A 26,156-nucleotide genomic window follows, 5' to 3' on the forward strand; every position below is an offset into this window, starting at 1 on the left:
GGAAGGGATAGACGGGATTTCAAAATTGTAGAATAGATAAACAAGATTATACTGTATAGCACAGGGAAATATACACAAGATCTTATGGTAGCTCACAGACAAAAAAAATGTGACAATGAATATACATATGTTCATGTATAACTGAAAAATTGTGCTCTACACTGGAATTTGACACAACATTGTAAAAGGATTATAAATCAATAAAAAATGTTTTAAAAAAAAGGAAAAAGAAAAGAAAGCTTATATTAGGGAAAAGTTTCTTCTGGCCCTGTTTACTTTGGGGACCAGATAATTCTTTGCTGTGGGCTGTCCTGTACTTTGAAGGACATGCAGCAACAACCTGGGCCCCCACCCATGAGATGCCAGTAGTACCTCCTCCTCCCTATTGTGACAACCGAAATGTCTCCAGATACTGTCAAATGTCCTCTGGAGGTCCAAACTGTCCCTGATTACGTATGTGGTAGGGAGATGGTAACGGAGGTCACCTGTCTGTCTGGACTCCTCACTTCCTGCCACATAATAAGATAAGAACCACAACAAGACAGCATGTACACAGCACCCTTCTGTGCCAGGCACACAGTCTGAAATGCTTCATGCCTCCCACCTCACTGAATCCTCAGGCCAACCCTAGGACATGCTTCTACCTATATTACAGCCAGGGAAACTGAGGCACTGGAACACTCAATCACTCGTCCGATGCCACAGTCATTAGTGGCTGAATCGAGTTCCAAACTTTGAAGTCTGCATCCTCCACGTGACACTCTGCTGCGTCCCAGGCGTGAAACATGCCACCGTGCCGAATGACTGACTTTCCTTTGAAATTGTCAGGACTCCCCCTGTGATGCAGCAAGATGATGTTATGTTTTACTCAAAATTTTCTGGCCTACCTTTGAGTTGCTTTTTGGTGCCATGGAAGAATCAAAGCGCGGATAATGGAAGATAGAAGTTCGTAACAGGTTTGCAGAGAAATTTCAAATGTATTTTTCCCCTAAAGACATACTTTATGTCGGTCATAAAAACCAATACCACCTATCACATATGCCTAGGAGGGAGGTACCTCATTGCTCATGTACCCGTGGGGCCCAGAGAGGGAAATAACTTGTCCAAGGTCACACAGCAAGTGTGTGGCAGAGTCAAGTTTGTATGCGTTCAGAGCTCTCACTGTTTCCCCTGAGCCACTTAAATGACCACAGGACTCAAAAGAAGCCAACTCGGGCAGCCCCAGAGGGCCCCTGAGGTCACCCTGGAGGCCCCACTGGGTGGCCACCCAGCCACCGATTCTGGACCACTGGAGGACTCTGGGAGACAGCAGCGCCTTAATGGACCCCCTGGTGCCAAGTGGAGGAGGCCAGGAGACACAGTGGAGGCAAAAGGGAAGTGCGAACTGAATTGGCGTTTATTTTTAAAATGATATTTCCACGAGATGAGCTAAGCGGAGGCCTGTGCGGCCCAAGACAGACAGAGCAGGTCTGTATGGATGGCTTGTAAGTAGAGCAGCTGACATTCCAGTAATAACAGCCCCAGAAACCCGAGCAGCCCCCCAGGGAGACAGAAGGATGGGGGACGCTGGGGGGATTACTATGAAGCGTCTTCAGCAGGCAAGGCCCCTCCCGGCCAGCTTCAGACCATGACGCAGGACCACTTTTCATGGAAGATGACGGCAGGGGAGCTGGGTTATTTTGGTAGACTGGATCAGATGAGGAGAGATTTTATACCGCAAAATGCTTTTAGAGCTTGGATCAGAGGATAGGAAAATGTGACTTAAGTGCAATGGAGCAAATAATTAAAAAAAATAAAAAAAAATAACCACACATACACACATATCTATATTCATCTACACACGCTGGGACCTGAGGGGGTCTATGAGTCACACGCACCTGGCACCCAGACTGAAGCCTCCTTTCACTGGGCTGGCCCGGAGCGGGAGACAACACAGACACTGAGGCACACAAGACATCACAGAGCTGTGGGGAAACCGAGGCCCTGGGAGCATGGAAGCTTCTAGGCAGCTGACCCCATCAGAGTGAGTTACCTTCTGCCTGAGGCTTAGGAAGCGCGGCAGGGAGCTCCCGTGCAAATCTGCTAATGTTACTCAACACAGCAGCACGTCTCCCATTAGCCTACATCTATTGAAGGTGCTGGTCACCCATCAACTAAGGAGATGGGATTCTGGCACATTCCAGGGAAGGAAGTGGTCCTCAAAAGCTGAGAGAAATTGCAGCCCGCCTGCTGCTGCCACGGCCCCTGCTTTCATTATTTTGCCTTTGGCCTGCCTGTGCCTCACCAACCTGCTCACATCCACAGGAGGGGACCAGTGTGAGGTGAGGCAGGAGCTGTGAGGAGAGGGTCCGGTGGTGCTCCCAGGCTGTGGCACTCCCTGGATTCCGACCCATGGGGGCCACAGTCACCCCCATCACGAGGAGGCTCCCACATCTGGACTCGTCCGAGAAGGTGGTCAGTCATGGCCCTTCCTCACTCTGAGAAGGTCACAGTTCCTACGTCTGAGGCTGCCCCAGATGGTCTGTCTGTCTTTGGACTCCGGCCCTACGTTGGTGGTGGCCAAAAAACCGGCTTCACCGAGTTTGTGCCTCCTTGGCTGATGTGAGTTGAGGGGAAATGACCAACCACAGATGTTACGAGGCTGAAGCGATCTTAAGAACACACAATAAAAGGGCTGGCGGAAGGGTGGACGGGGGATGGAGACTGGGCACCTCCCCGTCCTGGGAGGATGGGGCCCAAGGTGAATGCAAACGAATAAAGAAGAAAATGCAGCAAATCACGCCCACGACACTGAGTTCTCGTGCCTGCTGCTCTGCACGCAGAAGAGCTGGGAGAACCAGGCCTCCGCGGTGTGCAGAGGCCGGGAGGCACGACCCTCCTCACCGCACATGGCGAAGGCGGGGGGCAGGGCGCTGGGAGCCCACAGGGCCCTTCTTGGCTGGGGCAGCAGGAAGAGCTCAGCCCTTGGAAGCTGAGTCCTGGCTGTCACTTCTTAACTCTGGACGTCGGAGAGCTTTCCTGAGCCTCAATTTTCTCATCTATAAAATGGGAAAACCGCCCCTACTTTGCCCATTGTCATACTGGAGGCAACGCCTCTGGAGCGCCTAGCACTTAGTAGGTGCTCAGTACAGTGGTACCCAATCTCATCTTCCAGTTGACTGGCAGGCTCCAACCTTGTTGCTGAGATCCAAATTTTCTAAACCTCTCTGAGACCCACTCTAAAAAGAATAATGGGTAAAAGATCACTTATTCCCCAGAGCAGGGCTCTGGGGCTCAATTTCCATTCTCTACCTGGCTTTTTAAGCAGAGGACAAGGGCGTCCCAGGCACCACAGGCAGATTCCTTGCAGTTGCTCAGGTCCCAAGTCCTCCAAGGACCCATTCTACAGATGGAGTAGCTGAGGCCTGGACTGCATACTTCCTCGGGTGAGCACCAAGAAGTGTTCGTGATGAAGAATGTCCCTCGGGGCACCTCAGGCTAGAGGCTGTTTCCAGTCTTCGACCAGTCGGGGAGCGCCTCTTACCTCAATGCCCTACGTCAACCCTAGATTTCCTGGACGCCCCAGGGAGAGGAGACAGCAGAGGGACCTGCCCCACTGTTGGCTCAGTACATGTTTACTGAGTAAAGGAGTGAGTGAGAAAGAATGGATGAGGAGTCGGTGAGTGAGTGTGACAGCGAAGGAAGGAAGGTAGGAAGGGTCTTAAGAAAGGGGTAGGATTACCTCACACCAGCCAGAACAGCCATCATTGAAAAGTCTACAAATGACAGATGCTGGAGAGAGTATGGAAAAAAGGGAACTGTCTATGCTGTTAGTGGGAGTGTAGATTGGAGCAGCCACTATGGAGGACAGTATGGAAGTTCCTTAAAAAATTAAAAATAGACTTACCATGTGATCCAGCAATCCCATGCCTGAGAATATACCCGGAGAAAAATAAAACTCAAAAAGACACACCCAATGCACCCCAATGTTCATAGTAGTACTATTTACAATAGCCAAGACATGGAAACAACCCAAACGTCCATCAACAGATGACTGGATAAAGAAGCTGTGGTATATTTATACAATGGAATACTACTCAGCCATGAAAAGAATAAAATAATACCATTTGCAGCAACATAGTTGGACCTGAAGATCGTCATTCTAAGCAAAGTGGGCCAGAAAGAGAAAGAAAAATGCCATATATTATCACTTATATGTGGAACCTAAATAAACAAAACAAAACAAAATAAAATAAGGACACACACACACATACACATACAAATGTTAAAAAAAAAAAAGAAAGAAAGGGACAGGAGAATTCTACGTCCCTGGCAGGGGGCAAAGGTGACCTGCACACAGGGCTGTCAGCCAGGAGTGGGAGGGGGACACGGGGGAGGAGACTCAGGATGGTTGGGGCCACTCCCATCGCTCCCTGAGCCTCCATTTCCTAACTTTTACAAACGGAAGGCTAATTCTCACCCCTCAGGACTGCTGTGGGGTTCAGTGAGAGTTTCCGTGTCACACGTACACCTTCGATGCCAATTCCCTTGGTCCCCTGCTCTGCCACGCTGTGGTATCTCCCGGCTTTGAGGCAGGGGGACAACCCCTGGGAGTGGGGGGTGGGGGATGAGCGATCAGAGCTGCTGAGCCGACACACGCAACCTCCTCTAGTCAGCAGCCCCCGCTCCAGAAACGGAGACAAGGACAATGGGATGTGCAGGCCCCAGTGAGTCTGGGAGACGAATGTCACTTTTCACTAGAGTCATCAAAAAAGTTCCTGTTCTGACGCAGAGACTTCTTCCCTGCGGGTCCCTCAGCTTCCTGACCTTCCACTGCAGGGAGAGTGAAGACAGCTTGTCTACCTTGAAAAGGAGGGGGCGTGTGTGTTTGTTTCCCTGACATTTTCATCATGGCTCCTGATCCCTTATAACATAGAGAGGACGAGTTCCAACCACACTGGCTGGTGAGCTGAATCCCTCTGCTGTTCCCCTAGCACTCCGGCTTTCCCAATCCATCACCCCGAATGCCTCCCTTCCCCGCCAAGGTTTACTTTTCCATAATGTGCAGTGGGAGAAGCACGAGGCACACCCCACCATGGTGGGGAGACTGGGGGCTCCAGAGTAAACACTCCTGGGGGCGGATCCCAGCTCTGCGACCCTGGCCAGGAAACCCAGTTTATCTCTCTGAGCCTCAGTTTCTCTCATCTGTGAAATGGGGTCCACTCTGAGGACCAAGATGACCTCTGCCTGGCTGCCTGATGGGCCGCTGCAAGTGTCCAGAAACTGTTCTTTCACTGTCTTCCTCCGGTCAGCACTGCTTGAAAAGCTTGTGGAAAAGGCACAGTAGGAGGAAATAAATAATGAACAGGAGTCCCATCAGATGCCGGCAGCAGACAGACTGGAGCCTGGGATGAGAACACCGAAGCTGTGGCTGGGCAGAGGTGGGGGCCGTCGCGGAAGGGAAGCTGATGACTGGGCCCAGGAATGGTGGGGGTGGGGCAGGGGTGGGAGAGGAGAGGGTGTGGTGGTCTCCACCCAACGGTGTCATGCCTGCTAGACCCCCTACTCCCACCCTTTAGTCCAGGGGCCTTTGGGGAGAGTGGAGTCCTTTCCCTGCCATTTTTTACAATGGCTGCAGCTGCAAAACACCCACCTCCTGCTTTGGGAAAAAACACCTTGGTTCAGCACCTACTATGTGCCAGGTTCAGCACCTACTATGTGCCAGGCCTGAGAGGGTACTTTCTTCTGCCTTCTCATTCAGTTCTTGCAAGTACTAGGGCAAACAGGGTGACCTCCATCTCACAGATGGGGAAACAGGCTCAGACAGGGACCGACTGGTCCAAGGTCACACAGCTACCAAGTCGGTAAGGGTGATGAGCATCCGGGTCTGGGAGGCTGCAAAGGGCCTGCTTTCTTCTGTTCCACCACCCTGCTTCACCCCCATCCTGAATGTGCCCCTCAGTCCCCATCTTCCTGCATGGATGGCTTCTTTATATTTTGTTTTCTCAGCTCTGTTAAGTTCTACATATCAAATGTCCTTATTTCATCAGGAAAGCTGATGAAATAAGAAGCTGTGTGGCTGTAAATAGAAATGCAGTTTGCAAAACGGAGCCCATGCCATCCTAATATTCCTTGTTCATCTCAGAACCTGCCTTAGAAAAGCCAGCCCCAGGGTATTCTGCTCCAACTGCGATACCTGTGTTCAGACCCAGGTGGAGCAACCTGTCCCTGATAAAAACAACCTTCTGGAAGAACCAGCTTCACGCAAACGTCTGAAGGATGGAAACTGAGGTTTTACACACATTTCCAAGCTTGAGTAACTGTGTTGCTAATTTAGGTTCTGCTCTGTTCCTCAAATAACAGAAACTGTCTTGGGGGGGTGTGGACCAAGGTGGACACCCTCCACGTGCTTGCGCACTGTTCACACCTACTTCTCATCGACCGTGCTATCCCAGGTCTGGAGACCAGAGAACACTTAGACCCAGCCCTGCCTTCCTGGAGCCGTGGTCCTGGGAGGAGAGACACTCGAGGGGAGATTGAGTAGGAGAGAATGGAGGCTCTGAACGGGCTGTCATCCCAGCCCAGCTACCAAGCCGCTCTTTTCCCAACTCTCAGTGGTAAAACATTCTCAGTTTTAAGTTTGTTTACTCTCAGTATTATTATTTTGTTTAAACTATCCTATGCACCCTGTGCCCCAGGCACCTGCTGCCTTTTGTCAATGGAAAATCCTTGCAGGTGCCCAAACAGATGAGTGAGAGGTGGTTAGATACGAGCAGGAAAACCTGCACCCCGCCAGCCAGCTAGTCTCAGGTGGACAGCTTGCTTATTTTTTTATGGTTTGCGTGTGCGTGACTGTGATTTTATCACAGACGCTCACATTATCTCCTTGATTCCTGCTATAATATTTCTCCTGACTCCTAGGATGAAAGTCACTGTATCTAATGATCCTGGCGTCCTCTCAAGGGCTCCGTGGCTTCTGGAAGCCCTGCTGCTGGAACATCCTTGAAAGCCTTTGTTTTGGAAGATGGAGGCTCCCAAGCTGGTTGGCAGGGGTTGAGGGTGGGGATGTGGCAGAGGCAGGCAGGTTTTGGGGTCAAATCCCAGCCTTGCCACTTATTGGCTGTGTGATCTTGGATGAGTTTCTTTACCTCTCTGGGCCTCAGTCGATTTATATATAAAACAAGAATGACTTCATCTACCTGGGAGGGTTAAAGGAGATAACTGTAAAATTTCCTGGCACCTAGTAGACGCTTGATAAGCATAGTTATATGATCACTTCTTCAAGCAGCCATCCCTTGTGTTTTTCTGAGCACCCAGGTCCAGGGCAGGCCCCGTGCTGGATGCTGGGACACAAGTGAGCCAGACCTGGAGCTCATCATCAGGCCTGGCACCTAGGGAGCACAGTCTGAAGTCTGGGGGATTATGTCACCGGCCAGGAGCACCTTGAGGACAGGAAAGATGTCCAACTCAGCTATCCCTGCTGCCCAGTGGAAGCGTGTCATCGCCAGCTGCTACTTTTTGGTGGGCAAACACTGTCACGGCCATACTGACCCAATTTGGTACTTGATGACTTCTGGCTGTTCCCCACAAATAGAATAAAACACAGAAGGAAAGCGATGTGACACCACCAAAGCTATCCAGTCTGTCACTACAACCCACTTGAAGGCCATCTCCAAAAAGGGGCTTTGGCAAGTGGCAGGGGACAAAAGTGCGTGTGTGGGAGGGGGCACTTTGAGGGGGATCACTTGCATATTGTTAAACACCATCTGTTTATTCCCTCAGTGGTGGAATTTTCTGGAGAAGCACAAAGCGGAGGTCTGAGCAAGGTGCCCTGGGCATCCCAAGAGAGGAGCCCTGGGCAGCCTGGGGGAGACTTCCGGGAGGAGGTGGCCTCCTCTGTTCAGGCTTGGGGTGAAAAGGTCCTTCCCAGACCATGAGACCCTGGAGGGGGTGACCCCGGATAAGCCAGGTACGTGCTACTTAGAATGCATCAGGGGGGCCCCCCCGCCTCTCCCCTCCACACCCCACACCCACCCCTCATTCCAGCCCATCCACAGCTGCCTCCGCAGCCCGCAGCCACCCCATGACGACATCCTGGCCTACGCCCCCTCTTCACAGCCCCTCTAAGGAGCTATTTGCAGAGGCCCCCATTTGGGGTTCAGAGGCTTTGCACACAAGTGTTTGATTTTAAAAGGAGAGAAAGAGAAGTCGCAGCAGGTGTCTCCACTTCCCTCCCAGCCCCACCCTGCCCGGCGAGGGCTCCCCGGGGGTCTTTGTGTGTGTATGACAGTGTGGGAGCGTCATCCCCGCATCTGCCGCCCTGTGACAAGGGCCTTTGAAGCTCCACAATGACGCCATCTGCCAGGGACAGCCGGCTGGCTCACTCTGGGCTGACCCCACGGTTGCCGTGGCAACCAAGATGGCAATGCGGGGCCTTCAGAAAACCTACCGGGCTAATGATGTCAGGAGGTTCCCTGCAGCATGGCCTGCACCCAGGTGGAGGTGGACAGGGCAGAGATGGAGGAGGGGCTGGTGGCCAAAGGGAGGAGGAGAAGGTCTCTGGGTGACGAAGGACAGGCTTGTCCCCTGGGACTTCCTGGGAAAAAGTTCTTCGCCATCGAAAGAAGCCACATGGCCTTCACGAGCTATGGTATGTTGGGCCCCTCTGCACGTGCTATGCCCTTTGCTAAGACCCTCTCTCTTTCCCTCATCAGTCTAGAAAATGTCTCCCCACCCTTCAAGACCCATCTTGGGGTTTCCTTCTCTGAACTTTCCAAACACAGGGGAGCCTTTCCCACCGCAGTGCACGGTGCACAGCTCCATCGGAGCCGCTGCTGGGCGGGGCTGCGGCTCTGTGTGTGCTGGCCCAGCTCCCCCACCAGCTGGGGAGCAGCTGAAGGGCAGGGACTTGGTCCCATTCAGCTATCCCCGCTACCCCGCCTGGTGGGTGGTAAATTCTAGCAAACGTTTAGTGACTAAATGAAATTGCTTCATTTCTCAGCCATTTGCCAAGGGGTTTTAAGGGTCAGACTCTCAGGTGTCTGGAACGCAGAGCAAACAGGAAGGGGGTCATGAAGACCCTATGGTGAGGTGTGGGCGCAGGGGTTTCCCTGCCACTGTCACTGTTGCAGACCCCAGGTCCTCTGAGCACCTGCACAGAGGTGTCTACCTGTAATTTCATTTCTGTCTTACTCTGGGGCTGCCTTAGGAGTGCTGGCCTAAGGATCAGTGCCAAGGCCCGCTTAGGGTGCCACCCTGTGGGAACCTGGGTAAAACCACTTGCTCACAAATTTCCTAATTTGAGGCCAAAGGCTTAGTGTGTCTCCCCTCAAAGTTGTTGAGCCAATTCACCCGCGCACCAAACTGTATCGCGGATCCCCCTGCTTCGCACCCTCCTCCCAGTCTTGACAGCGGCAGGTCTGTCATTTCTGCCACTCGACAGGACTGAATCAGGGCTGGTTGTCTTGAACCTCATTCCGCCAGTTTCTAGTGAACTTGGGCACCTTCCACTGCCTGTGTGGTCTCCTCTGTGAGCGGTCCAGCCCTTACCCATTTTCTTTTTGGTCATTTAACTTTTTATTACTGACTTGGAGGAATTTTGTAATGTGGAAATTCTGAAGTGTCCTTTCTTGTACGTGTGGCAAATACTGTCTCCCAATTTGTGTCTGGTGTTTTAGCTTTATGTTAGGTGCCCCTGGTTGATCAGAAAAGTTTCACATTTTTTTTGTGGAGTCAGAGAACAGTAAAAGGCAATTCCGAGGCTCACAGAAGCACCAGAGTTTGGACACCCTTAGTATGCTCATGGCTTTTTGTAACTGCAGAGCTTCCCTTTCATGGTCTGCTTTGAGTCTCCCACGAGGCCATGGGAGGTGGGAAGAGTGGGGACTGCGATTTCTATTTCACAGATTACATGATGGAGGCTCTGTAGCGGACACTTGGCCTTTCAGCCTCCTAGTACCCTTCCTCTTTCTTCTAGTAACTGGCCTCTGACTTTCCTCTTAGGGAACCCCACCCTCTTGCAATCTTTGTCCCTGTGGTCTGGGTGGGGCTGGCCAGCTGGAGCACTTCATTCATCCCCCAGGTCACAAGGATGACATGGGACCTGAGCTGGGCCAATGACAGTGCCATTCCATTCAGGACTTAGGATAGAATTACTGAGAAAGAGGCATTTTCTACTGGTAAATTCTATTTGAAAATGAAGCCAGCACAGAGGAGAGCAAAATGAAGAGAGACCAAGCGCCTGGATCAAGCCATGCCTGAGGCTCACTTAACCCCCTCAGGCCAGCTTGATGTGGGGTTCTCTCTCTGCTGTAACAGAGTCCTAATACAGACCTAGTCAGCACAGGAAATGAAAGAGCTGGGACTGGACACCTAATCCTGAATCGGTATGAAAAGGTGGAGAAGCACAAGACCCCTCCACTCACACCCTTTCACCTGAGGCTCTGCCATAGCATCTGGGCGGCCACTACAGATGGGGGCCTCAGTTTCCAAATCTGTCAGGGAGGGATAATCACCCCATCTCTTCCACCTCCGCTGACTCCGGCTTGCCAAACATCTCCAGGTCTCTTAGCTGGAGCAGGGCACTGCGATTCTGCTGTTCTGACCCCAAGGACATTTGAATGGGAGGCCATGATAGTACACTTAATAGAAATATTCAGCATCAGAGAAAACTGATATCAGCTTGAAACTGCCCCAAGGAAAATTGGACTTGGTGGAGACAATGGCAAAAAAGAAAGGAGAGAGAACAGGGAGGAAGGAAAGAAAGAAAAAACCTGACCATAGCAGCAGCTAGAGGTGAAAAAAACACTTGGGGAAAAAATGAGTTAAATCTCCACTGTAAAATCTACACAGAAAAGGATAAGCCCTGCTAAGAATAACTTTCGTAAAGGTTTAAAAAGTGGAGAAAATCACAAACATCTGAGCCATATAAAGAGCTGCTTAAGGAACGGAACTGACTGAGTGGCATTCCCCTCTGAAAAAGATTCTCTCGATGACATGCCATCGATATTGACATGATTCTGACGACATCTGCGAGCAGGCCGAGCCTCTGGCTCTGCGGGCTGTATCCTGCTTCTCTGAGAACCGGTGGGGGGGGGCGCCAAGAAGAGAGCCCACAGCAGGCGCCCCCCGCTTCCCCACTACTCACCGTGGTGATGAACCTGTACAGAGGCTGTCGTCTCTCTGTGTACTTGACCGTGATGGGGCTGAGGTCATAGCGGAACCAGATGGCGGGGATGATGCGGCCTGTGTGGCTGTAGGCGACGTACTCCTGGGGTGGGAGGAGAGAGAGCAGGGGAGGGGGATGTGAGACTCGGACACACAAACCGTGTCTCATGGGTGGTCCCCAGCAATGCACAAGCACAGGCTCTTCTTCTCTCTCTCCCCTCCAAGAGCCGAGCTCCATGGACCCCTCCTCTCACACCTCCCACCCCCACCCCCCGAGGCTCTGCCATAGCACCTGGGTGGCCACTAAGCTGGGGGCGTTTGGGACCCTATTGGCTGCTTGGAAATTGACAGGATGACCCTGGAGGCAGCACCAGAATCAATATATGAAACTGAGTCCAGAGATGTCAAGGGACAAGCATGACCTGGGCTGAGTCTGAGTAAAGGCTTAGTAGCCCCTTCAACTCCTGGGGCACGCAGAGTGCATCCGTTTACCCAGTGATAGTTCACTGAGCAGCTCTCCCGTGTGCTGGCCCCATGCTGGCTGCGGGGGACCCTGAGGGGAGCATGCCCCGCCCCATCCCCAGAGGGGCTCACAGTCAGGAGCAGAGGCAGCATCGTCCGTGCCCTGACTGAGGGATACGGAGCACTGACGGGGCTGTGAACGAACGGCCACAGCTCCCCCGGGGCGTCTGGAGGATGAGACAGTCTAACGCCACACATGACGTCCTGAGGAGGGTTTGTGCGAGAGAGAGGGGGGTGGGGAGTGAATTTCTACAAAGCAGGAACACAGAACTGGGAAGTCAGAGGGCGCAGCCGGGACTCCAAGGATGCCAAGGGGCTGAATTAACAGTGTGTCTGTCCACTGCAGAACGCTGGAAACCTCGGGGCTACTCTCACTACAGCACCTGGAGACCAAACTAATGCCCCAACCCCAAACACTAAGACCTAAGCCCTGTGGCTTCTCTGGGGACAACCCTGAGACGTGCCCTCTGCTGGGGAGCCGGCAGCCCCGGATGGGCACAGCCGCCCTCACTCAAGAGGGCTGAGCAAGCTGTTCTGGCCACTGGGCCTTCGCCAAAGCCTCAGGGGAAGGAGACTTGGGCAAAACAAGATCAGTTTTCTCCAGGGAGAGCTGATGGGGCAGGGTGACTGTCTGGGTCACAGCCCAGTGCTGACGGACGGAGGAAAACAAAAAACAAACAAAAAAAAATAGCAGCAGTAGGTCCCATTTATCCAAAGCCTTCTTCGTGGGCTAGCTAGTTTTAAAAGCACTGCCTCATTGGACGGCGATCTTATGAGGCGGGCACCATCCCTGTTTTATAAAGTGAGTAAATTAAGGCACAGAGCAGTTATGTGACTTGTCCCAGGTCCCAGAGCCGGTGAGTGACTGCGCTGGCTTTGAGCTGGAAGTTTGCTCCCCAGCCCTCGCTCTTTCTGCTCAGTCTGCCTCCGCCTTCTCCCATCTGTCAGATGCTGTCAGCACTTGAGGGTCCCAGTGAGATGCCCTCCGAGAAACAGGACGTCTGCTCCAGCTACACCAGAGCATCAGAGCAGGTGGATCAGAGAAGGGGGACCCCAAGTCCCCCGAGAGAGAGTAGCTCCCAGCCCGGCAGACTCAGAGGCCTCTCTTTCAGACTGAGTAGGTAATGTGATCAAGAGGCCAGATTCTGGAGCCGGAGGAGAAGCTGGTTCTAAGATCCACTCAGCCACTTTATAGCTCCAGGACCACCTCTCAGCACCTCAGTGGCCAAATCTGTACAATGGGGACAATAATAGTCCCAATGTCAGAGCTGTCATGATGACCGAAAAAGATGTTGGAGGCAGAGCGCGTAGCACAATGTCCAGCTCGCGGAAAGCACCCCATAAGTGGTAACTGCTACTCTTACTGTGATTATTATTAGAGCCAAACAATATATCATTTATAAGGGGTTTGCACAGTCTTGGAACAGAAGGGAAAGGAGACTCCTGATAGGAAGGGGTCAATCTGGGGGTGGGGGGCTCAAGCAATCGGCTTCAAGCATTCATGTCCCACGGGCAGGGTCATCTCGGGGAAGCTGAGGCTGTTTCGGTTTGAAACTGTCTGTCACCCTGTTCTGCTGGTTCTGACTGTGCTCTGCTCTCCACCAAGACCTGCCTGCTTCTCCGTGACTCTGAGTGTTGGGGTCCTGGGACATACCTGCTAACCAACGGCCATCTGGTGTGATTCAAGGGCCTCATGATTTTGGATAAAGCTTGTGCCCCAAGAGCCAGAGCATTTGTTCCGTGCTAACCAATCAGGGTCCTGTATCTTAAGGACCGGGGCCAGATGAAGGGCTGTGGGGATGTCCACAGCCCCTGGACCTTTGGGGCAGGCCACCTGCCTGCTCTTTCTCAAACAGACCACACACTATCTCCCGGTGAGATTTCTTTCCCTTGACTCTGAGGCTGGCCTCCCATCTTTACCCAGGGACAGAGCCAGGCCAGAGCACCCCATCCCAGGAAAAGCCCGGTGTAGGGAAACAGAGGAAAGCATGCCCAGACACGTGTCACCTCCGCTCTCAGCCAGCAGAGGGCGCAATTGCACGCAGCTGGGCGCAGCTGCCGCCAGGGTACCTTGTTGGCCACCGTGTACTGGTAGGAGTACCGCTGCTTGCCACTCTTGTCCTCGTAAACCGTGGGCACGATCTTCAAGATATAGTCGTGGGAGGCGAGGGCTGCAGGAAGGACAGAGCAGCATGAAGCAGGGGGATGGGCACTGCCCAGCAGGCAGCTCTTTCTAGGTCATTCCAACCCTAAGCCTGCTTGGCATGGAGAGGATTCAGCCTCCACAGTTTCACCACCAAACGACACTTCCTCATTTTCTCCCTCTGGACACCAGGAATTGATGGACACCTCCACCCATCAGGGTCTTTACTCCTGCACTGCATACAATAATAAATTCTAGAAACAACCCAAAGTTCCCTCAATAGGGCTGTTAGGGGGAGGGAGGGTTTGGCTCAGTGGTAGAGCACATGCTTAGCATGCATGAGGCCCCAGGTTCAATCTCCAGTACCTCCATTAGAAATAAAGAACAGGGAAACTGTTGAAGAGAGGGTGCTGGGAGAGGCCAGTCTCCAAGAGGTAACTTGAAGTGTAAAGAACTAAGTCACAGACAAGGGGAAATCACGTGTTTCCATGTACTGGGGGCAGGGAAGACCCATTCTTCTCTCTATAGGCATGAATACACAGAAGAATTTTCTGGAAAGATGCCCAAGAAACAATTAGCAATTGTAGTCTCTGGGGAGGAAGGCAGGATTTGAAAAAGATCACATGTCACTGTGCACCCTCTGATCCTGTTTGAATATTGCTACTTTTGAAACAAACTGGGTTTACATTTTTAAAAAGAGCCCACCGGCCAGAAAAACTGCATCTGTAAAGAACTGATTCATTTTTTTCCCCCGTTTTCAATTAATGGGAGACCAGTTCTCGCTCTACTCAGTCCTGACATCTTCCACTGAAACTCTTACCCCCTCCTCGCTGGATGGGGGAGGCGGCGGTGGTCAGGGACCGAGGCTTACTCATCTCCGTGTCCCCAGAACCCTATGCAGAGCTTGGTACAGAGTGGACAGTGGCAAATGCTTATTGAATGAACGAACGGATGGAGGGATGACTGGTCAGAGGCATGAATGGAAGAACAGATGATTCAGCTTCTGATAAGCATGAGGTAACCGGAATCAAACGCTCAGCTGATAGATCGCTGGCCCAGAGCTGCCGATACCACCCGGGAAAGGTGTATTCCCTCGGGCCTTCTGGGATGCTAGGGAGAGCTCAAGGGCCCGTCTGTTCCTGCCTTCTAGAATCTGGGGTCAGGGACCATGCAGCTAGAACACAGAAATCTAGGCTTCTGGGCTCTACTCCTGGTCTTCTGGCTGAGTCACTCCTGAGTCCTTGAACTCATCTTCTGTAAGAGGGCAGGGGACGCAGATGGCGCCCCCTGCCTCTTCCTGCCAGTACCGCATCTTAGTAAGGAAAGGACAGTGCTTTCTGAACTGCCTTGAGATCCGACTCCTCTAAAAACTTCGGAAAAGCCCTGCAGCCTCAGGGCTAAGCCCATGAGGACCCCAACCTCCCGCTGCTCAACCCCGCCAACGCTCAGCTATCAGGAGCACTGAGGCCACCAGGATTTAAAAGGTAGACACCTGGGCCTCACCACTGAAGCTTCTGCTCACTGGGTCTGGCGTGGGGGTCAGAATCTGCCTTTTTTTTTTTTTAATTTAAAAAAACTTTTTAGACTTTTTTTTTCTTGAAGGGGGAGGTAATTAGGTTTATTTATCTAATGGAGGTACTCGGGATAGAACCCAGGACCTCGTGCATGCTAAGCACGTGCTCTGTGACTGAGCTATACCCTCCCCCCACAAGAATCTGCATTTTAAACCAGAAGCCCAAATGCCCATCGCCCCTCATTAAAAACTTGGAGGAACAAGAGAGTGATGCCTTATGAACATCACACCTGTAATGGTTCTGTTACAACTTTCGCGATACACAGGTGATCGTAAAGAAAAAAAAAATCACCCATAAATCCACCCTTCACAGAAAACCGTAGGTTCACATCCTCATGTACAAACTACCAGATTTCTATTTATACGTATATTTATGTTTCCCTAAAACTGGATCATACTGAACCTTCTTCTGAGCACTGAACACCCTAGGCAGTGTTTCAGGTCTGAGACACAGTGTAAGCTCTACCTCACTGGTTTTATCCACCATCGTATCCCCTCCCACAGTGCCGGGCACACAGTAGGTGCTCAGTAACTGTTTGCTGCCTGAACACTAGCGAGGTTCTGACACAGGCCCGTCGGCAGCCGCACACGCCCCACAGCGTGGCCACGTACAATGTGCGTAACCAGGCTCCGGGGCTAGACACTGACACTGTGGCTCATTTTCACTCCTGTAAACAATGACCTAATGACTATTATCTCCCTAAATCCATGCACATTCTCTTAATCGTTCCCTGAGCTCACTCTCCTATGAGTAGAATTGATGACTCAAAGGCAGTGACCATTTTTAAGGCCTTTGGTACAATTTGCCAAACGCCACTGGAAACACGGCACCTAATGACACCCACGTGGGTTCCCGGGCAGAGGACCCTTCCTTGGGGCTGCTGGCTCCAACCTGATCCAGGCGGGCCCACGTGCCCCTCCCGCTCTCTCCCTCCCTCCAAACATCTTACTATGGAAAAATTCAAACATATACGGGGGACCGTACGAGGAACATGCAGGTACCCATTCTCCAGCCTCAGCAATCAACAACACATGTCCAATTTTGCTTCCTCTGTGCCCTACTGCTCCTCCTCCTTCATTTTATTTTGAAGCAAATCCCAGACATCACATCAATTCATCCACAGATATTTTCATTATGTCTCAAGAAAAGACTCTTAAAAAAACCCACCACCACCACCTTAATGCCATCATCACAGCTAAAATATCAACAGTCACAGTATCTTCAAACAGAGTGGTCTGCACAAGGAAGAAAAACAGGTCTGCTGCTGGGCATGGGGGTGACTGTAGATAAGGTGGTCAGGAAGGGCCTCTCTGAGGCGGTGGCATTTGAGCTGAGACCTGAATGACAAGAAGCAGCCCCCGTGGGAGACCTGGGAGCAGAGGGGCCTGCAGAGGCAAGGCGCCCAGTGTGGGCGACCGGGCTGCAGGGCTGAGGAGATGAGAGGCCGCCCTACCCTGGCTGTCTGCTGCCTGATCTAACGCAGCTCTCTTTCCACGGATGCGGCCTGAGATGGCTTTGTTCGGGAGCCCAGGAGCAGGCAAGGCTTTCTGCCCACATCCTCCATCGGCTTGCACACTCTGAGGTCTTCCAAGCTTGAGCCTCTTCCAACAGCAGGCAGCCAGGGGCCCGTGCGAGGTGCAGGCAGGTGGACGGCCCCCCTTGGGACCACACGCTGCCCGCACACAACCACGATGACTACCCCCCCATATGAAGAATCGACTCCTTCCCTTAGCATCAGACACCTGTGTGAAAGCCAGGAGCGACTGTCACACACTCAGGCGCCGCTGGAGGCAGCGTGAAAGGGCACGGACCCAGCTGGGAGGCAACACGGTAACGTACAGTAAATTCCATCAGTCTCGGGGGCATCACTGTACTGGTGAAAACCAGGAACAGACACTTTCCATGAAAAGACAGAGTGCCTTAATAAAGCACCGCAGAGCTGCTAGGTGAGCAACCGTGCCTCTGTCACCAGAGGAAAAACTGTACCCAAACTGTGGTTTTGTAATAACACCATGTACCAAAGTCAGAAGGTCGGCTGCTATCTGTGTTCAGAAAAGCCAACTTCCGCTCACGGACAAGGATCCCCAGCGACACAGGGAAATGAAAAGCTTGAGTGGCTGGGGTGGGGACAGGTCATGGAGGTTCAGCTCCTTTTATTGTTTTGCTTTATTGCTCTTCGCAGATACTGATTTTTTTTTTTTTAGCAAATTGAAGTTTGTGGCAACTTGTCAGATAATGGTTAGCATTTTTTTTTTAGCAACAAAGGATTTTTAACATTAAGGTATTTCCACTGTTTTAAAAGACATAATGCTACTGCACACTTAACAGACTGCAGCATAGTGTAAACATAACTTTTCCATGCACTCGGAAATCAAAAAATTTGTGTGACTCGCTTTAATTGCAATATTTGCTTCATTGAGGTGGTCCGGAACCGGATCTGCAATATCTCTAAGGTCTGCTTAGAAATGTATTTTAAGAAGTGATTAAAGACATATGGGGGCAAGGTGAGCTCTGGTGAGAAAAGAAGAAAAGTCTTGGTAACCGTCCTGCAGGATCCAGAGGGCGGATCCACTTGAGCAGACAGACCTCCCAGGCCCGTTCCGCTCAAGGCCTCACGCGTGTGTGCATGTGTGTCTAGGGATGCACGCTCTTCTGCTGGTGTGTAAAGACGTGGCACTCTCTTTAATCTGGGCCGAGGTGCCAGGGAGCCCAGGAAAGAGATGGTTCAGGGAGGGGCCATTTGTGGGTGGGAGGGGTCCACGCAGGAGGGGGGCGGGGTGGAGGCCGCCCAGGTGGCCAGACCTGACTGAGCCACCCACAGCCCTGTTCTCCTGGGTGCCACCTGGAGCCAGGATGAATTCTGGCTGTGTCATCACTCCCTGTGGGATCTAGGGTGATTATCTCAACCAAGAACCACTATGTGGCAGTGATGATAATAATAATACTGTAACAGCCGATATTCATGGGGCGCCCCACAACTCCCCCCCCAGGTCATTTTCCTTCCCTTCTCTGTAAGATACGGATCTTTCCACTGGTTCTCAGGCCAGCAGCGGGAAGGAAGCGTGAACAGCTTGGCTCACAGCAAGGCTCCCTCCGTTCTCCCGCACTTCCTCTCTGCGGCCCTGGGAACCCCGGGCCAGAAAGCTGTTCCCAGTGCAGGCATGAGATACATACGGTTGGAGGTGAGTCTGTCTGCTCCCCCGAGAGCGTTGAAGGCTCCGTGGACGTTCTGGACCTGTGGAGAAGCACAGAGAGGGACTGACCCCAGGATGCTGCCACCTCTAGGCCTGGCCTTGGCTGTGGGGGAATGACCAGATGTCACCTGGTCCCGGGACCTTGTCCATGTGTAAAATGGAGATCCAGTGCGGTCTGTCTCTAGAGAAGTTGTGGGGAGCAAGACACAGACACAGCAGAGGCCTGGCACCCAGGAGGCACTAGCTTGCTTACCATCTTGAGCACTTACAACTATGAGGCATTCGGGCCTGTGTACCTAGTGCCATCTCATTAAATGCCCCAATGAGCTACCATGGGCCCATTTTACAGAAGAGCAAGTCAAGGTTTGGAGAAGCACCAAACCACTGATAAGTGGCTGAACTGAATTCTGAACTCAGGTCTATCTGACCTCAAGCCTGGGCTCTTTCCATCAGACCATGCAGAAAACTCAAGTAAAGCTGCGCTGGGTCCCAGTATGCTCCTCCTGAGACCACACAGCCCTCTGAAAGAGGACCCGGGCTGCTGGCCTCCCACCTCGTCTGCTGTGGGGAATGTATAGCAGCTGTGAAGAGACTTCTCCTCTCGGCAGCCGGCCCCGTTGTGTTGCCCTGGCAGCGGCTGCTGTAAAGTGTGGCTGAAGGGCACATACATCCCACTTCTCTGAGGACAACGGGAAACCAGGTCAGCCTCAAGGAGAATCTAAGGCAGGACAAAGCATGCCCAGTACACAGGGCATGTCACCATGGATATGACTAATGGGGGCTGCTGAGCTGGATATCCTGGAGGGCTTCCTGGAGGAAGTGACACGGACACCACGATCTGTAGGAAAGTGGAAAGTTAATCAGACAAGCAGCACATGCAAACGGGAGTCTGGAGACTGAGAAACAGACAGAGCCCATATGGCCCTAGAGAGGAAGAGGGTAAGGAGTGGAAGGAAAGAGGTCAGAGAGGTAGGAGGGGACAGGCTCCTACAGGGAGGGCCACTCCAGGAACAGTGGGGAACCTGACGCCTGATCCTGGTTTCAGACGCCTGACGGCTGACGTTTACTGAGCACTTAACAGAGCTGCGCACTCAACAAGCCCAAAGGGAAGTCTGTTCATTGCAGCCTAGGGATCGACCATCTAAAGACTTTGTCTCTCACCCAAGAGGACGGTGCTTGTGGAGACAAGAGTGCAAGAGACAAACGTGCATCAGCGTTTTATCTCACATTATTTGATTACTTTCTGTCTGCTCCTCTGGACTATATACTCCACGTGGGCAGGGACCACACTCGTCCTCACAGATGTGTGCAAGAACTGGCACATAGCAGATACTCAGTAAATACTTGCTGAATGGATGGATGGGTTACCGATGGGTAGTTGGACCCTCGGCTAAGTGTGCTACACTTTTGAAAAATCCTATTTCCACCATAAGGACCAAGCAGAAGGCTGTTACTGTCCTCCTGCTCTGCAGGGGCAGACAGCAGTGCAAGGCTGCCCCCATCTCCTCTCCTCCCCCTGCCCTGCCTCAGTTAGGCCCCATCCCCTGGCCTTGGTTACAGCCCTTCCCTCACCTCCCTACCTGCAGCCTTGCCTCATGGCCCATCTTCCCCACAGCAGGTGGGTGCTCTTTCTATGGGCTTCAGCCTGCCTGGGATGTGTCAGCTCCTGCCTCAGTGGGTGGGGACCACCCCACATCTGTCTCCCCATGGCTGTATGAGCCCCTGAGGGCCAGCAACATCTTATCCTGCAGGGCCTGGTGCAGAGTGAGGGCACGGGTGACAATGCTCATAGGACATTTCACTGACCGCTTACTCTGTGCCAGGCAATTCTAAGAGCTTCACGTGCCATCCCTTTAGCTCATTTTATCTTCACTACAGTTCTATGAGGCAGGTACAATCATTGTCCCCATTTTACAGATGAGATAACTGAGGCTTAGTAAGAATAATTTGCCCAAGGTCTCACAACTGGTTAGTGGTGGAGCCAGTATGTGAACCCAGAAAAGCAAGTGGGGAACTGCCACACAGTAGTCCTCTGGATGGAGCGGTGGTGTGAATCCTGCGTGAATCCGCCTGCAGGGAGTGAGCCCACGGTCCCAGGGTGGGACGTGCTTCACGGAGTGTGTGGGCAGCAAGTCCGGCGCAGGGAGCCCAGGCCCTCTCTGTTTCTATGCCCTGTCCCCAAGAGGAAAACCTCTGGGGCCTCCAAAGGGACTGGGAAGGCAATGACAGTGCCACTCCTGCTGGGCACAAGGTGCCCTGGCAAAGTGGCGGGAGAAACATGGAGGGACAGAAGCGTGAGAGCGCACATGTGCTTGAGGGACAGCTCACCGGAGGCGGGACCCGCCGTGCAGTCCGCAGCCAGACTCTGGATTCAGACCCAGGCTCTGTAACAGGCTGCACCCTCCCTGTGCCTCAGTTTCCTCATCTGAAAAATGGGGACAATATAGTATCTACCTCTGGGGCTGCTGACAGAGTGAAAGAGGATCGTGCTTGTGAAGTAAGCTGCTCGGCGCACACAAAGCATTCAGCCAGCAACAGGCATTCTTGCGGCAGGTGGATGCACGCGGCAGGTTCACGTAAGAGGGGCAGTGGGAGCAGGAGTGAGTGTGTGTGGGTCTGTGTGTGATGTTCCCACCCGGGTGAGTCTGTGCGTATCTCTGGGTGAGGTGTGTTTGCAGGGATGACTGTGCTGGGCAGGGGGCTGGGGATGCTTACGAGAACGCTGTACACCTGGGTGTGTGCGCTGTGTTTGTGCGAGGTCTGAGTGGGTGTGAGTGTGTGCACATGCGGCGTGTGTGCTCAGCGTGTGGTCTCGGTGTACGTACGAGCATGCATATGCCAGGGTACACCTTTCAGTGCGTGTCTGATGAGTGTGTGCGTGAGTCTGAGCAGACGTGTGCACACGGGTGTTAGAACAGTGTGTGTGCGTGTGCTCATGGGCCTGTGTGTGCCCCGTGTGCACATCACAGTGCCTGGAGGGCACCCACCTAGCAACCTCAATCAGGAAGCAGGGTTCTCATCAAGCAAGGCTTGGGGTCAGGAGCTGGGGTCGCAGAGCCAGCGCTGTGGCTGGAGCGGTTTCTTCTGCTTCTGAGCCTTGAGTCCCTCTTTGTCACACAGGGTGCAACAATTCTCCTGCGGCCCTGCGGTGCTGAGGGTAGAGACAGGGAGAGTCCCAGCTCCCCTGCCTGCAGCCGGCAGAGAACAGGGCTCAGTATCTGCAGGAGGAGGAGACTGCGGGCGGTGGCTTCTCCATCAAAATCGCAAGGACTCTCAGAATACTTCATTCACGCCTATGTGATGGACGTGGGCACTGACAGTGTGGTGGCCAGTGTGCTGGACTCGGGGGTCAGACACACATGCTGGGGGACCCTGGACAAATGGCTTCTCTGGACCCAGCTCCAGGTCTGTAAAATGCGGTGTCCCCTCCTGCCTCATCAGGCTGCCCTGGCAGACAGAAAGCACTAACGCTTAGTACTTGCTCATGAAGGTGAGTCCTTTTCCCCAGGCCCTGGTCTCACGCTGAGGTTCTGCATTCAGTGCAGCATTGATAACACGGCAGCCGCGTGCTCAGAAATAATACAAGGGGCTGTTTGATGGAGCAGAGGCTCGAAGAGGGGGGACCCCCTTGGAGGGCATCTCTCTGCGCCCAGGGAGGGCAGAAGCCTCCGGTGATGCGGCCCCTGGATGCCCACCCCCAGCTGCGCCACCTTGAGTGTGCCCCGCTCACCTGTAGCGTGTCCCCAAAGGAGAGTTTATGGATGATGTGGGTCATGTCCGGGTTCTGTGGCTGTGCTGTGGCACTGTGTGTGGACACGTGGAAGTTGCCCGGGACCTAGGGGAGAGATGCAAGTTTCAGGAGTTGAGTTGGCTGCCCCAGAGGGTGGGCTGCAGGGCATCACCCTGGGCTCAGACAGATCTGGGTTTGGATCCCAGCTGGGCCATGGGACTCTGTAGGAGCCACACCCTCTCTGAGCCTCAGCCCTCTCATCTGTAGAAAGGGGGTGACAACCGTGGCTGCCCTAGGGGGATGCAGGGCTCTAGGGTGGGAGGATGTGCATGAAGCGCCCAGCTGGGCACCTGGCACAAGTCCAGGGCTCGAAAAGGCAGCTGCCCCCATCAACTCCCTAGCTGTTCGCCCCCCAGAGGGGTCAGGGAACGACCTCTAGGCCTGCAGACTAACAGAGCTTCCTCGAACTCCAGATCAACACCATCAGCCACCCAAACCTGCCCCGTCACCCTAGACTGGGGGATCCTCGAAGGCGAGACTGCAGTGGCCTCCTTTGCTCCCTGGGTCTCGAGGCCTCGCAGAGCACCGCCAGTGAGAGGGCCTGAGTGAAAGCTAACTGAGTGAGTGGTGCTGAGGACGCCTCCGCGGGTTCTCCTGAGGCCTCCCCTTTCACCAAAAGTACTCTCCTCCCAGCTGCGCTGGCCCTGTCCTTCTCGCACACCAACATCCCACCCACCAGGAGATGCCGTCAGCTCCACCTTCAAGATGCCCAGTGTCTGACGCCTCCCGCCTCCACTGCCCCGCTGGACTGGCCGTGGAGGCAGCCTCCCTCCTGGGCTTCCAGCTTCCATCTCTGGCGCCCCCAGGCCTTTCCCCAATAGTTGCCAGAGGGGGCCTTTTGAACCTGCATTTGATCCTGTCACTCCTCTGCTCAGGACCCTCCAAGGCCTCTGGTGTCCTGAGTTGAAGCCACGTCCCCAGTCCTCCTCTGCTTTCTCCCTCTGGCCACGCTGGCCTCCCTGCTGCACCGGGAGCAAGGTCCCACCTCGGGCCTTTGTGCCCGTGTCCCCTTCCTAGAACCCTGTTCCACAAGGCTCTCCCTCTGGCCTCGGCTCTGGGGCCCCCGACCCCCATCCCCCAAGCCCCTAACCCTGCTAAAGCACTCACGTCACCCGCCACCCGGCCTCATCTCGTTTTCACCTGTCTCCTCCCATAAGAAGAATGTACACGCCACACTGGTGGGGATTTTTGTCTGATTTGATGCTGTATTCACCTGGCACGGAACAGGCGCTCAGTAAGTACGTACTGGATGAATGGAAGAACGAGTAAATAACATTACTCACTAAAACATCACTTTTGGCTTTGGCGCCTGATAATCCTCATTTTATAGAAAAGGAAACTGAGGCTCAGAGCAGTGAAGAAAACTTCTCACATCACACATTAAAACTGAGGCCACTAACTTCAGCGGCCCTGGGCTGATGGCCACGTGGAGCCAGGCCTTCAGGAGGCGCCGGGCTTGGGGAGATGACCCGGACGAAAGCCTGGCCCTGGAAGAGCCCCCGCTGGGCTTGCTGTGACACAGTTTGGAACAGAAGATGAGACTGCGTGACCCACACTAGACCGGAGGGATGCAAAGGCCGTGGGACCGCGGGGGAGGGCCTTCAGTTCTGCTGGGGATGTTCAGGGACAGCTTCTCAGGGGACAGAACACCCTATGCTAAGGCTCTAAAGACGAGTACACATTTCTCAGGAATAGAAGGAACAGCATCTGGGTAGAAGGAACAGCATGAAGTGCGGAGGTCAGAAACTGCCCAGTGGTGGGCATGTGTAAGGAACTAGAAGAATTTGGTATTAGTGAACCCCGAATAAAAGAAAGGATTGGGGGAGTGACCGCAGCAGGAAACAAAGAAGCATAAGAGGGAGCTGGGGCTGTTTAGCAAAGACCCAACATCATAATGAAAAGCTCAGGGTTTATTTCGTTCCAGCTCAACAAAGGTTTAGCAAGCTGCACTGGGGGAAGGAATAGGGCTTATGGCTTAGCACAGAGCAGCCCATCAAAGTCTGCTTACTCTGTAAGTGTGCCTGTCTCAAACACAAAGTCGTGGGCTTTCTCCTGGAACAGTCTTGTCTTCATGAGGGCCAGAGCTCTGGACTGACATGGGAGGTCCCAGGCTCACAGGGCACGGCCCTGCCTCAGTGAGCTCACCGTGCAGTGTGCCATGGGCTGAATGGTGCCCAGGGGGCTCGGAGGAGGAGGCAACCCGCTGGGTCTGGCGTGAACAGGAGCAACAGCTCAGCAGGATCTCCCTGGAGGGAGAGCATCGCCCACCTCAGGGGCCCAATTAGCTGTGGCAGAGTAGCCACTGGGTGCCACGTACAGGCTCCAGTCCGGCTCCGCTTCCCAGCTGGGGGGCCTTGGGCAAGGTCAGCAACCAGTCTGGGCCTCCCAGTTTCCCCATCAGCAAAATGGGGATAATTAACCACAAAGGGTGAGGATTAAATGAGGTGATGAATACAAAGTTGATGGCAGGTGTTATTGGGCTGGGTTCAAAGAACGAATGTGTTTGAGCCAAGAGAGAAGGACCCTCCCGGAAGAGGGAACAAGGATGTATACGGTCAGGGTGTGGGAAAAGACACACTGTATTTTAAAAATATTTTTAACTTCATTTTTAGTTACATAAATAACACCTGGATATATTTTCACTGCAAAAATTTCACATGGCAAAGTCAGAACTCAAGGCCCCGTTGCCCACCGGGAGTAAGACACCAACAATGCCCCGCGTGTGTCCTTCAGAGCTTTTCTGTGCAGTGACACGGGGCCTCCCGGGGACAAGGCTGTGGGCAGAGTTCAGAATCGGGTTTGGGGCCTGGGCCTCGCGCTCCCAGAGTTAGGTGAGTCAAGGAGGCTGGCTCCCGCACGCCTGCCCCCCACTGCTGCCCCACGAGGCTGACTCAGCGGCCCACTCCCCCTCGGCCCGGAATCCATCACAGGTGGCTGACTCATGCCAGCACACGCTGGGCTGAAGAAAGAAAAGACGACGCTTTTAGCGCTGTGACTTAGGAACCTACGTCATTGTCTCTGATGGGTTTTAAAAACATATAGAAGGAGCCAGGCCCCAAGCCGCAGGCCGTCCTGTCCTCCTGGGGTTGCTGCGTGATTAAGCGAGGAGCAGGGCTGCTGGGCTGCTGGGACGGCTTGAAACATGTGAACTCTGACATCTGATTTCCTGATGGATGGATAAGGGGGCCATGGGGCAAGTGTGAGTCTGATGCTGGGAGATATAAGGGTGGGGGCCAGCTGCAGACCTCGCTCGTCAACACGGCTGGCTTTCTTATCTGAGCACCCCTTGACTGAGAATTCCGGGAAGGCAAGAACCCTGAGTCTCCAAGGGTGGGGCGCAGAGGGTGGCCTGACCCGTGGCCTGGAGTGAATGGACACATGTCACCGAGCTGCTGGCCAGAAGCAGTGACAGGCAGGGGTGTAGAAGAAAGAGCAGGGGCTCTTTCAAACCCTCGCTGCTGGCCCTTGAGCAGGTCACTTAATCCCCTGTGCCTGTTTCCTCAGGATTGTTGCAAGGACTAAATGAATTACTGCTGGTGAAGGGTTGGGTGAGAACCCAAGAGGTGGTTGCCAAAAGGTGGGGGCTGGCATGACTCTTTGCTAGAATCCCAGCCCTCCCCTGACCAGAGAAGACCCGCTTTGTGGTCGTCATACACGCACAGTCTTTTTTTGGGGCGGTAGGGGTGGAGATAATTAGATTTATTTACTGATTTATTTATTTTTTAATGGAGGCACTGGCGATTGAACCCAGGACCTTGTGCACACCAGGCATGCGCTCTACCACTGAG

The 26,156-nt window shown here is 53.3% G+C and overlaps 1 protein-coding gene across 1 annotated transcript in view; it reads right to left on the reverse strand.

The window, feature by feature from the left end:
- ERGIC1 (endoplasmic reticulum-golgi intermediate compartment 1) overlaps positions 1-26,156 on the reverse strand; it is a 99,545-nt gene that overhangs the window by 3,030 nt on the left and 70,359 nt on the right. Inside the window, exons 6-9 of the mRNA XM_031689358.2 lie at positions 22,309-22,413; positions 18,559-18,619; positions 13,738-13,838; positions 11,126-11,248 (exon numbers count right to left, since the gene is read on the reverse strand). Of these exons, the coding sequence (XP_031545218.1) occupies positions 11,126-11,248; positions 13,738-13,838; positions 18,559-18,619; positions 22,309-22,413 (390 nt within the window). The remainder of the gene's footprint in view (positions 1-11,125; positions 11,249-13,737; positions 13,839-18,558; positions 18,620-22,308; positions 22,414-26,156) is intronic.

Source organism: Vicugna pacos, chromosome 22, assembly GCF_048564905.1.
Source record: "Vicugna pacos chromosome 22, VicPac4, whole genome shotgun sequence".
Lineage (NCBI taxonomy): Eukaryota > Metazoa > Chordata > Mammalia > Artiodactyla > Camelidae > Vicugna > Vicugna pacos.